The sequence below is a fragment of the Rutilus rutilus genome (assembly GCF_951802725.1).
Source record: "Rutilus rutilus genome assembly, chromosome: 16".
Lineage (NCBI taxonomy): Eukaryota > Metazoa > Chordata > Actinopteri > Cypriniformes > Leuciscidae > Rutilus > Rutilus rutilus.
In genome coordinates this window covers 11,527,362-11,539,689 of record NC_140224.1, presented here as the reverse complement: position 1 = coordinate 11,539,689, position 12,328 = coordinate 11,527,362, and the positions used below count along the sequence as shown (strand labels likewise).

Below are 12,328 nucleotides of genomic sequence, written 5' to 3'. Positions count from 1 at the left end.
AACGGTAACGTTACATATATGTACCTTTTAATGCTTTTTGACATATATGTACCTCAAAATGGTACATATATGTACCTTGAGGTCCAATAATAAGCCCTATGGGATGCGTTAGTGTAGATTGTACCTTGGGGGACAGAAATGGACTCCTACTGTACCCCTATTTCTGACAGTGTAGGCTATGGGCTTTTCTGAATTCTGAAGCTTACAGAATATTAGTAAAGGCAGCACAAAACATGTATATGATAGGCTAACTATTTCAGTAAACAGGAACTAGAAAAAAACTTGCTCCTACCATATTTATAACACAGCAGCTTGTGGAAACAAACCTGACCTAAACGCATTTTGAATATCCAAGCTCCTTCCAGTGCAAAATCTGCAGTAATACTCACCAGAAAAACTCTCTAAGCCAGCTACGCTATTGTCTGCAATCACAACTTGAACAGTACCCTTCACAAACTCTGGATCTTACTTTTGTAAGAGTACACACAGCACAGGCTGCACACAAGTATGTGTAAATGTAGGTCTACAAAACAACATCATAAATAAGTGTTGACGCTAAAACAAGGTATTGCTATTGAGACCTGCAGGCGGCAGTAATGCGCGACATGTGCAAAAGAATGACAGTGACGTCACGAAGAAGAAAAGGACGTTGCTGTTATCCTGTCCGGTTGCTTCGAGTCCTTATGAAGTGAACAGTCAAATATTTATGTTTTAATCTGTTTGATTTAACTATTGGCATTTCATATTTACTTCTGCAAAAGGGAAACAACACAAAGGTAATTATATTCTGTGAATTTTAGATGACTAATAAAACCGCTTGTGATTAACGATTGATTGATTATGTACAGGAGTATTATTGTTATTATAAACCTTCCTTAGCTGGCCATAGATTGTGAGGCTTGCAATATCAAAATCTAAAAAGAATCCTTCCTAGAGTGATTTTAGTTTGGCAGTTTTTTGTGATTTGCTTGAACCTTGTGTGTTCTGTTACTTCAAATTATTCAATTCATCTTCCTAACAAAGGGTGACATACACAGACACATTACACACATTCGCACTCACACCCATAAAAAATGTGTCTCCAATGCACCTGTCCTTCATGTCTTTGAATTGTGGGATTGAACCGGAGCACCCGGAAGAAGAAAACCAGCATCAGCACCACAGGGTGAACATGCAAGCAAACAAACACCACACAAAAAGGCCTCCTCCTGGTTTAGCCTAAGTCTTTCTGCAATTGTTCAGATTTATTTCAGTTGTTATGATGGTTAATCTAAGAGAAAACAGTTTCACCAAAGGGAAGTGCAAATTATTTACAAAACCCAGAAGAATGAAATGGCAAAAAATAGAGTAATGTCCAACACATACACTACCTGTCAATAGTTTGGAGTAATTTAATATTTTTTAAATGTAATAAAATATATGATCTCCAAGCTTGCATTTAATTTGATTAAAAATACTGTAAATCAGCAATGTTGTAAAATATTGTTACTATTTAAATTAATTTATTCCTGTGATGGCAAAGCTGAATTTTCTGCAGCCATTAAGTTACTCCAGTCGTCAGAGTCACATGATCCTTCAGAAATCATTCTATGTTGTTTTGGTGCTTAAGAAACATGTTCTTTTCAAGGTTAAAAACAGTTGTGCTGCTTAATATTTTTGTGAAAACACAACATACAGTACCATTCAAAAAACGAAAAGAAAACACTTTTATTCAACAAGGATGCATTATATTGATCATAAATGACATTTATACTAATGTTACAAAAGATTTCTATATATATAAAAAAAGATGTTCTTTTGAACTTTGTTTATCAAAGCATCCTGGAAAAAAAAAAGATCAGGGGTTCCGCAAAAACGTTGATAGTAATAAGAAATGATATAATTATTAGAACTGTAATAACTGATTATAGCACCAGTAATAATTGATAATAATTGAACACCAAATAAGCATATTAGAATGGTTTATGAAGGATCATGAATCAGCCTCAGCCAGTCGTAATAATCCCCCATCATCATTCATCACTGGAGTAATAGCTGTTAGAAATTCAGCTTTGCATCACAGGAATACATTTTAAAATATATTAAAAATAAAAAATGGTTATTTTTAAGATGTAATATTATTTCACAATATCATTGTTTTTGCTGTATTTTTGATCAAATAAACACAGCCATGGTGAGCATAAGAGACTTTCCAAAACAGTGATAAAATCTGTCTTTTTTTCCCCTTTGGGATTTTCTCAGATGGGGGAGGTGGAGTTGTCCTGTCTGGCTTATGCCAAAATGTTCCTACATGCCAGTCAGTTTCCACGCTGCAGTGTGAACGGCCTGCTGTTGTCCTCCAGTCCAGCAGGGGGAGCTGTGTGTATCACAGACTGTGTGCCGCTGCTCCACTCGCACTTGTCTTTGGCTCCAATCACACAGCTCGCTCTTACACAGGTAACTACGCCTTTAATGAATGCTGGCAGTGGAAAACTAGCACAGCGAGAGAAAAGTGGAGATAAGGTTAGAAAGCATGAAGTTTGCGGTGTCAAAATGCCAGTCTGTCAGTCAAGTCTGAAGCAAGACGCAACGCATTACGACAACGACAGATAGTCTGATTGCATATAAAAAAAATAAACATTAAATGTCTTGTGAGTGATTCGTTACAAAAGTTTGCATCAGATATGCTAAACACGGAACCTCTGTGTGTCTGTGACGGACTAGAACAGACCTTATTGGTTCTTGTGCATCACATCAGGAGGGCTGATACGGATCAGTTAAAAAATGCTTTGAAAGTCCATGTCCTCAACATTTTCAAGCTTAAAGCAATGCAGATTGTTCTCGCATGACAAGCAGGCATGTTGGAGCTTCCATTTACAATATTTGATGGGCTCTATTCTATTTGAAGGGCATTGTACTTCCACATGATGGGATCTAAGCAGAGTGCGAATTACCCCACCATAATGGGGGGTACTGCTCCTTCACTTCTTCTATGACCATCATGGTCCACTACCATATCAATCCCCACCGTGATCGCCAAGTGCAACATGTGTTGTGCAACACACATACAAGGTCTAAACATGCAACAAACTGACAAGCTTACAGGCTGTAGGCTACAGAATATCTCATTGTTATTATATATCCAAAAGAGAACTGTTTTGATCAACTCCCAAAAGTTAGAAGTTAAGTGCACTGAAATACCATTCTAATTACTTGTAAAAGTAATACCTTTACAAGAAGCCTATTGCCTATTTCAGGGTTTTTCCTGGCTCAAAATGAGGCGGAGGTGGTAAAATCATGTATTTTAATAAAAAGATAATTAAATGTGTATTTTTTTGTAGATCATCATATAGCTTATGTGTTTCCCACAATTTTTTTGTTGGTGGGGCTTGGTATCTCAAAAGAAAATTTTGTACATTTTAAAGATAAATTCATTAATCTGGTGCACTTTGAGTCACCCGAATCCACTATTAAAAAACCGCCCATATTCTTTGATTTAGATATCTGGATCTCATCACATTACAATTATTCAAATTCTTAGAGTTAAGCATGATAATATGGTAACATATCACACTGAAGTAGGCTGATTTAAAATGAACATTTATTTAAAATAAAAGTTCTTCTTTTGGCAAAATTACATTTCCTTAACCCTCATGTGGTGTTCATGTCATTTTTGACTGGAGAAGATTTTCTTTTTCCTGAAAATACTAGTTAATGTTATCGCATTGAACTGAAGTTTTTTTTTTTTTTTACTTTTTTTGTGTTGTTTTTTTCACCTTGTTACACCTATGGTGTTCCCGGTCAAAAATGACAGGCCTACACAAAATAGCTTATAAATCCCTCGTTATGCTATATTATCCCCAAAAATTGGATTCAATCTTTTTATCAACTTGTTTTCTTTTAATTAGGACTGGTTTTGTATTCAATTTTCAAACAGTTTAATTGTAGGCCTCATTTATTTGAGAGTAGGCATCTCAATTTTTGAGTAAAAAAACGTTATTTTTGAATAATTTTGGAAAAAGAAAAGAAAATCTGAAGAAAATTGGCACTGTTGATCACACTAGTCTAGTTTAATTTTTCACCAGGAATTTTGTTTTGAAAAACTTTTATTTTGTACAATATGGCACAGAGTTACACTTGTGGTGTTCCACTGGGCCATTGAGGGCCATTGTGGGCCATTGTTTCAATGGGCCATTGAAAGTGAATGGGAGAGACCAATGCATCCAATGAATGGAACAACACAAAATATGTATCATTTTAAAGCTTAGAATCTCAGCTTTTTAATGCATCTAATCACTTTGATCAACTCCTAACGACTGCTGAGTTATCACTCTAAAACTGAGTGTACCCCCTGCAAGCGCCACCTAGCTGCAAAATAAATAATCATAATATTTTTCAAAACTATTACCTTGATCAACTTAAAATAGGTGTCATTTGAAAGCTTAGAGTCTGAAATTTACAATGAATGTAGCCAATTTGATAAACTCCTAAGTAGTGCCGAGTTATTTGCTGATAATTAGAAGAAAAAAAAAATCATAATTTATAAACTACTTTTTTGTATTACATTCAGCAATATGTCAAATACATCATACAGCTCAGATAGTCCTGTGTCATATGTCATTTGAAAGGTCTCAATGAGTAGAATACAACAAGCATAATTGTTTCAGGCTTTTTACTAAACTTGAGCTAGGTTTTTCTAAAAGAAGCCCTTCAAGAGACCCATGTGTAAACCATGTATGGATTCTGAATTTTAGACACATTTCCGCTCGTAACTTAATGAAACATGCTCCGATTGTGGAAAATGACACATCATTATTTACAGCAGATGCTTACAATTAAAATGAGTCCATACTCAACATAATCCATCACTCAGAACTAAAGATATTCCTCATGGAGTTCTAACACAAAAAAATACCACAGACGCACAGACTCACGTAGCTAATCAAGGTAGTTTAGACTTGGCCTTTTTACTCGTATCTTCATGAAACATACATCGATCATGAAAAATGGCACATCGTTATTTACAGCAGGAGCTCACGATTAAAAAGAGCCCAAACTCAATATATTCCATCAATCAGATCTAAAGATATTCTCATGGCGTTCTAACACAGAAAATACCACAGACGCATCTAGCCAAGTATATACTCATGAAGCACTCACGTTTGGTTTTCGCTCATAACTTCACGAAGCATGCACAGATCGTAGAAAACTGTACATCATTATTTTCAGCAGACTATCATGATTAAAAACAGCCCAAACTCAGCATAATCCATCACTCAGATCTAAAGATATTCCTAATGGAGTTGTAACACACAAACCCCAACAGGCGCACACAGAGCCTTGAATATAGATGTAGCCTAGCACTTATGTCGCGTTTTAACTCATAACTCAATGAAGCATGCATAAATTGTGGAAAATGGCACATCATTATTTACATGAGATTGTTAAGATTAAAAAGAGCCCAAACTCACCATAATCCATCACTCAGATCTAAAGATATTCCTCATGGACTTCTAACACATGTTTCTCCCATTCACTTTCAATGGCCAACTGAAACAATGGCCCTCAATGGCCCAGTGGAACACCACAAGAGTAACTCTGTGCCATTTTGTACAAAATAAAAGTTTTTCAAAACAAAATTCCTTGTGAAACATTAAAGTAGACTAGTGTGATCAACAGTGCCAATTTTCTTCAGATTTTATTTAATTTTTCCAAAATTATTCAAAAATGTTTTGTTTTTTACTCAAAAAATTAGATGCCTACTATCAAATAAATGAGGCCTATGAATAATCAGATGCAAATATAAATATAAAACCAGTCCTAATTGAAAGAGAACAAGTGGACAAAAAGATTGAATCCAAGATTGGGTGAAAATATGGTATAATGAGTGATTTATAAGCTATTTTTTATAGGCCGGTCATTTTTGACCGGGAACACCACAAGTGTGACTATGTGCTATATTTTTTACAAAACAAAAGTTTCAAAACAAAATTCCTGGTGAAATATTAGAGTAGACTAGTGTGATCAACAGTAGACATTTTTTTCATATTTGTTTTTCATATTTCCAAATTTACTCATAAATTATTTGTTTTTTACTCAAAAAATGAGATGCCTACTCTCAGATAAATGAGGCCCATGATTAATCAGATGCAAACAGAAATATAAAACCAGTCCTAATTGAAAGAGAACAAGTTGACAAAAAGATTGAATCCAAGATTGGGTGAAAATATGGTATAATGAGTGATTTATAAGCTATTTTTTATAGGCCGGTCATTTTTGACCGGGAACACCACAAGAGTGACTATGTGCCATATTTTTTACAACACAAAAGTTTCAAAACAAAATTCCTGGTGAAACATTAGAGTAGACTAGTGTGATCAACAATACCAATTTTCTTCAGATTTTATTTAATATTTCCAAAATTATTCAAAAATGTAAAAAAAAATTACTCAAAAAATGAAATGCCTACTCTCAAATAAATGAGGCCTATGATTATTCAGATGCAAATCAAAATATAAAACCAGTCCTAATTGAAAGAGAACATGTTGACAAAAAGATTGAATCCAAGATTGGGTGAAAATATGGTATAATGAGTGATTTATAAGCTTTTTTTTATGGGCCTGTCATTTTTGACCGGGAACACCACAGGTGTTATAGGGTTTTGAACACCACATGAGGGTTAATAGCCTAAACAGATTGTTTACTCCCTTCAAGCTTAAATTGTCATTGTTTCATTACATCACTGTTTGAAAAAAAATTTGTACCTTTATAAAGGGCATTTTCCCCTAATTTTATTAAATGTATGCTCCATCTTTCATTTCAAATTCTTAAATTTGATAAATATATTCAATTAAAATAATTAGACACTACACAGCAAAATCCACAGTGTTAAATTAACACTCCACAGTGTACATATGTGTCCACACTACAGAGTGTTAAAATTAACACTGAAGCAGTGTTGAAGTTAATGAAATAATTAAGTTAACACTGAAGCAGTGTTGAAGTTAATGAGATAATTAAGTGATTAATTAAGTGATGATTGGCCATTAGTGGTGACACCTGATGATAACAAGCAGACTCACTGAAGGAAAGAGAAACAAGAACAGAAAAAAGAGAAACACAAGAACTACTGACTTTGGACAATTATTGCACTTATTATTTGACCAGTTTGACTTTATTTCTGTCATACATCTACACACGGTCTTATTTAGATTTAACAGAAGTTCAGATGGTAATGTTTTATGGAATGTTTCATTTCATGTCACCATTATGGTGACCAGTGTTTGCTTTAGTTGGGCTCTTGACCCTTTACTTTTTAACATTAGATTTTCTCTGTCTGCTCCAACTCTGTGTTTATAAAGCACATTTGGTGTGGCAAGAGAAACTATGATTTAGGCTGTGTTTCCCGAAAGCATTGCAAGCCTAATTTGATCATACAAACCATTTGTTGCAGTTGGTCTGTGATCAAGTTAGGCTTAAGATGCTTTTGGGAAACACAGCCCTGGTTATGTTTCGATGATGAAATTACTAGTGACCTGATTCAATTATGTCACCCATCATTACAAACTGATTATCCAAATGCTTTAATTTTTCACTACAGTAACTACTTCCAGGAATGTTTTAGAATCTGAAGGGTTTAAAATCACACACAGACATCAAGAATCTACATATGAATCTCAACAATGGTGACAATCAAAACAAATGCTTCATGTTGCAGTGCATGATGGGAGCCACCAATCAGAACGCATCAATGGCTCACATCCTGCATTGCAGCATGAATAAATTATGCAGCTGAATTGTCCTGTAATTTTCATTGTTTGCTTTTATTTTGCTATTGTTTTGTTATGACTTTAGTAGCTTGTTTTGTGATGTTCAGAGTTGATCTGTTTGTCACTAGTTTGTTTATTGTCACCATTGTTGAGATTCATATGCTGATTCTTGATGTCTGTGTGTTTAAACACAATAACTTCTGTACACAAAATTAATTTCATATTGCTGTTGGATCTCAAACTGTAGAATCTCAGGAACACAATCACCAATAATAAAACAAGACATCAAGCATATAGTCAAAGATTCATGCTGATAATGTCATTGTCATTAACACATCTTGTGAGCAGGTCTTGTTTTCTCTTGCAGTAACAAATATGCTTTATAAACACAATGTTGGAACAGTCAGAGAAAAACTAATATTAAAAAATGAAAAGGGTCAAGAGCCCAACTAAAGCAAACACTGACCACCATAATGGTAACTTAAAAAGAAAAATTACATAACATATTACCGTCTAAACTTCTGTTGAATCTCAAGAACTTTTGTCGATGTATGACAGAAATAAAGTCAAACTGGTAATAATAAGTGCAACAATGTGTAATGACTCGAAGTCAGTTGTAGTTCTTGTGTTTCTCTTTTTTCTGTTATTGTTTTTTCTCTTTCCATCAATGATTCTGCTTATTAACATCAGGTATCTTCAATAATGCTCAATCATCACTTAATTATCTCATTAACTTCAACACTGCTTCAGTGTTAATTTTAACACCCTGTAGTGTGGACACATATGTACACTGAGGAGTGTTAATTTAACACTGGGGATTTTGCTGTGTAGGGTGTTACCAATAAAATGAAATAATTTACATTGAAAAATTATAACTGTATTAAATTAGATTATTTAAAATATTTTTGAATATACAAATAAGGAATGTTGAAAAGAATGATACTTTATGAAACTAGCGTTTTGTCATTCAACGTTGACACTTGCTTGAGAAGTTGAAGTCGTTCTCTATCTCCATTGCTTCTAGCCACGGTGGTTAAAAATGGTACGTTCCACAATAGGGGTATCTGAAATCGCTTTACATTAAAATGTAAATAGGAGTGAAAATAGGAGTTGACTACTATTGTAACTGTAATTATATTTTTTCACAATATCAGAAAAATTATCTGACCCCCCCAAAACTGATATTTCTGTCTTCATTGGGGGGTATAGTACCCCCCAGTACCCCCTGTAATTCGAACTATGGATCTAAGTACTCTCAATACAGCCATGATGAACAAGGGCCCTGTTTACACCTGGTATTAAGATGCGTTTTGGTCGATCGGATCACATTCAGGTGTAAGTGAGGTCTGAAACGTTTTGAGCTTGTCTACTTAAAGTACGACCACTTCCAGAGGTAGTCGAAAACACATTCGACCGGATTGCTTTCATAGTGTAGACGCTCATGTGTTCAAACAGCTACAAAAGACCGCCTGCTCTCCCTCTACTGACCTAACGCACGAACATTACGGGAAGCGCGCTAGCCAGACAGGATTTAAACTTTGTAAGCTGAAGACCCAAGTTTGGTTTGAAGATGAAAAACGTACCAAGCACAATGTTCTCTCACCATTCCTGATTTCTAACACGCACTCAAAGCATTCGGCGTGGTCTTGCTGCTATCATTCAGAGCAGAAAATAAAGCTGTTTGGTCACGTCCATATATAAATTGAGTGAGCTTATTTTGTCCATTAGATCGAAAGATCTGAAAAAGCCCATAGATTTACCCACCCATAGATCCTCCCCTTTGAAGAAATCAGGACAGAAGTGGTTGAAAATAGACAAAAGTCACAGATTAAAACACCATGTGTCTCCCTCTGTCTACTTGTGATCCAATCGATCAAAACGCATCTTAATACCAGGTGTAAACGGGGCGAAGAAAATCAAGTTCAGTCAGTGGACTGAAACATTTTGGAAGCAACAAAAAAAATTTGGGGACATTTGGGACAGATTTTTTTTTTTTTTATGTGTAAAGGTTTACTAGAAATGATAGAATCTGAATCTTGCTCTTTTCTTTCATAGAAAACAAAATATATATTTTTAAAAACAACACTGTAAAAATAAGTACATAAATGACTACACTCTCAAAAATAAAGATTCCAAAAGGGTTTTTCGCAGTGATGCCATAGAAGATTTATTTTGTTCCGTTTCACAACAGTTCTATAAATATTTTATAAAATATATATAAAAAAGGCTCCACAGATGTTAAAGGTTCTTCGTGGAACCATCTATACCAGTAAAGAACCTTTATTGATGTATGTAGTATTTTCATAAGTTGAAAATGGAGGGTTAGTTTATAACAGCCAATTCCTAATAGAAAATTTCTGTATAATGATGATTTTGTATATATTTTTGCTTATTATCTCAGCCAGTGTTTAAGTAGATTACATGTTCTTCTGAAATATCCAATATCTAAATGTTTTATTGTTTTCTAATAGTTTTTTTTTTTTCCCGAATGTGACTGCCCAGTTAGAAAGAATTGAAGAATGATGTTGAATTAGCAGCATTCACAGCATGATATTGTTCTATTCCTCATTTGTAAGGGGTTAAAGGGGTTTTCTACGTGAATGAATGTAAATGTAATGACACGTATATGCTGCTCTAGACATCTAGAATTCATGATGATATTTCCTGTTGTAGGTCGATGTTTGGTGTGCACAAACACAGCAAAGGATTGTGGGATATTATCAGGCCAACGCTTGTGTGTCAGACAGCAGGTACTCCTTCATCTTTTCTAATTTTTTGAGTTCCTTATTTTTCCACTGCGTTTCACTTTCTCTTGCTGTCTTTTTCCAGCCCTACACCCTGTGCATTGAAGATCGCAGAGAAGATCTTCGAGCAGTGTAACAATGCCGTGTTACTTATGGTAATTTTTTGGGAAATTTACTTTGTTACGAAAGTTACTAGGAAAAGTCCTTTTCTTAATTGGAAAAATGTTTGCCTCAGATTGATGGAGAAAAGATGTTTCCAGGCTGCCGTGTTCCTCCGATTGTGATGTATGAGCGCAAAGACGCTCGCTGGGCACTCAAAGACAAACACACGTAAGAAAATCTCAAAGAATGTGCTGCTTTGTTTTTGATGATAATGTCGTGTGGTGCAGCTTTTAATGACATGTGTTTTCATTAGAATAATGCTTCGGCAGTGGGAAGAAACCTGTTCCGTAGTTAATCAGCTGTTCAGCTCTGGTGATCAGGCACTATTGGTGGATTTTGACAGCCATTTGGATGACATCACAAAAGATTGGACCAATCCGAAACTCAATGCCAAGATCATGGAGCTGGTCTGCCCAGCCAATGGAAATGTTTAACTATACAGACTAAATCAGCTCATGTCATAGTGTTTTCACTTAAATTCTGTTTTTAATATTATTTGACTGTGTATCATGCTTAATTTTGTCATATTTTATATGATATAAATGAAATATGCTGAAACATCATTTTCTTCTGTTCATTATGATTCGGTGCTTTGATCCTAAAAATAAATACACACTTACATTGAGGTGGATACAATACAACCAGCATATTTCCTTACTTTCATCATTCTATATGTCATATTTAAGTCATTTAATAATAAGCTATTAATTGTTGATTTAATAATTCTGTAATAAAACTAAAATGTTCTTCTTCAGGTTCTTCTTTCATTACATGGGATTCTCCGTTTTTTAGATTTAATAAGAATTTTTACTCATCCAGACTAAAACAGAAAAAAAAATAAAATAATGAAATGTAGAATTGTCTATATATTCAGCTTTAACTAAATGAAAGTGATTGTATTAATGACTGATGGCATGTACACTAATCAAGTCTCTTTAGATGAGCAGGTGATTCCTTGCAGCAAATTGAGAACAAATCAAAGCGCTCAGAGCAGCATGAGTGCCTTTTTAATTTGAAATATGAGAATCTTCGGGTGTGTCTGGAGCTTTTATTTGCGGTTCTCTTCCCTTCTTTTCAGAGCTGCTAATGTTTCCATTTCCAAACCTGTAAGATTTTCTTTCTTCTGTGGAACATAAAAAATATTTTGAGAATTGTCTTCGTGTTTTTGTCCACACAATGAAAGTCAATTGGCACTATTAAATTGAATCCGTTTAAGCCAATCAGAATTCAGGGTTACTATCATGTTAAGTTAAGCCTGCTTTCTGGAATACCCTCCAGGGGAGCAAATAATCACACATGCTGAGTAGCAATACAAAGTAAAGATTAAATGGATGAGTAAAGGTGTGGGAGGGAAGAGGGAGAGGGTCAAACACAACAATCAATAAAACAGACCTACAATACACTCGTTATCCAGATGTATGAATATTAAAACATACGTAAAAACAAAACCAAAAGAATTTTGGCCATTTTGCAGTATTTAAAAAAATGACAAACTTGAAAGCATCTTCATCACTAGACAGACACAAAACTCTCATGAACAAATCACATAAGATTAAAACTATATTTAGAAGATATTATTATAATTTATTTAATCATGTCAGGCAACTTGACTAATACGTTTTTTAATATTAAATTAACATTTAATGATCTAAGTGTTTCAGAGTTCTTTTTAAA

General features: G+C 34.5%; 1 protein-coding gene across 1 annotated transcript; it reads left to right on the top strand.

The window, feature by feature from the left end:
* The first annotated feature begins 609 nt into the window (after positions 1-609).
* Positions 610-11,805, top strand: emc9 (ER membrane protein complex subunit 9). The gene is made up of 6 exons (XM_084434274.1): positions 610-776; positions 2,242-2,436; positions 10,422-10,498; positions 10,578-10,647; positions 10,728-10,822; positions 10,908-11,805. Exons 2-6 carry the CDS (start codon positions 2,242-2,244, stop codon positions 11,086-11,088), a joined length of 618 nt encoding a protein of 205 aa, XP_084290400.1. The 5' UTR covers positions 610-776; the 3' UTR covers positions 11,089-11,805.
* The last annotated feature ends 523 nt before the right edge of the window (positions 11,806-12,328 follow it).

What these genes read in the sequence shown, in the direction of transcription:
- emc9 (XM_084434274.1), top strand. Translation starts at nt 2,242, where the DNA reads ATGGGGGAGGTGGAGTTGTCCTGTCTGGCTTATGCCAAAATGTTCCTA. An exon ending in ACAATGCCGTGTTACTTATG is followed by an intron (nt 10,648 to 10,727) that starts GTAATTTTTTGG and finishes TGTTTGCCTCAG; the next exon opens with ATTGATGGAGAAAAGATGTT. An exon ending in GCACTCAAAGACAAACACAC is followed by an intron (nt 10,823 to 10,907) that starts GTAAGAAAATCT and finishes TGTTTTCATTAG; the next exon opens with AATAATGCTTCGGCAGTGGG.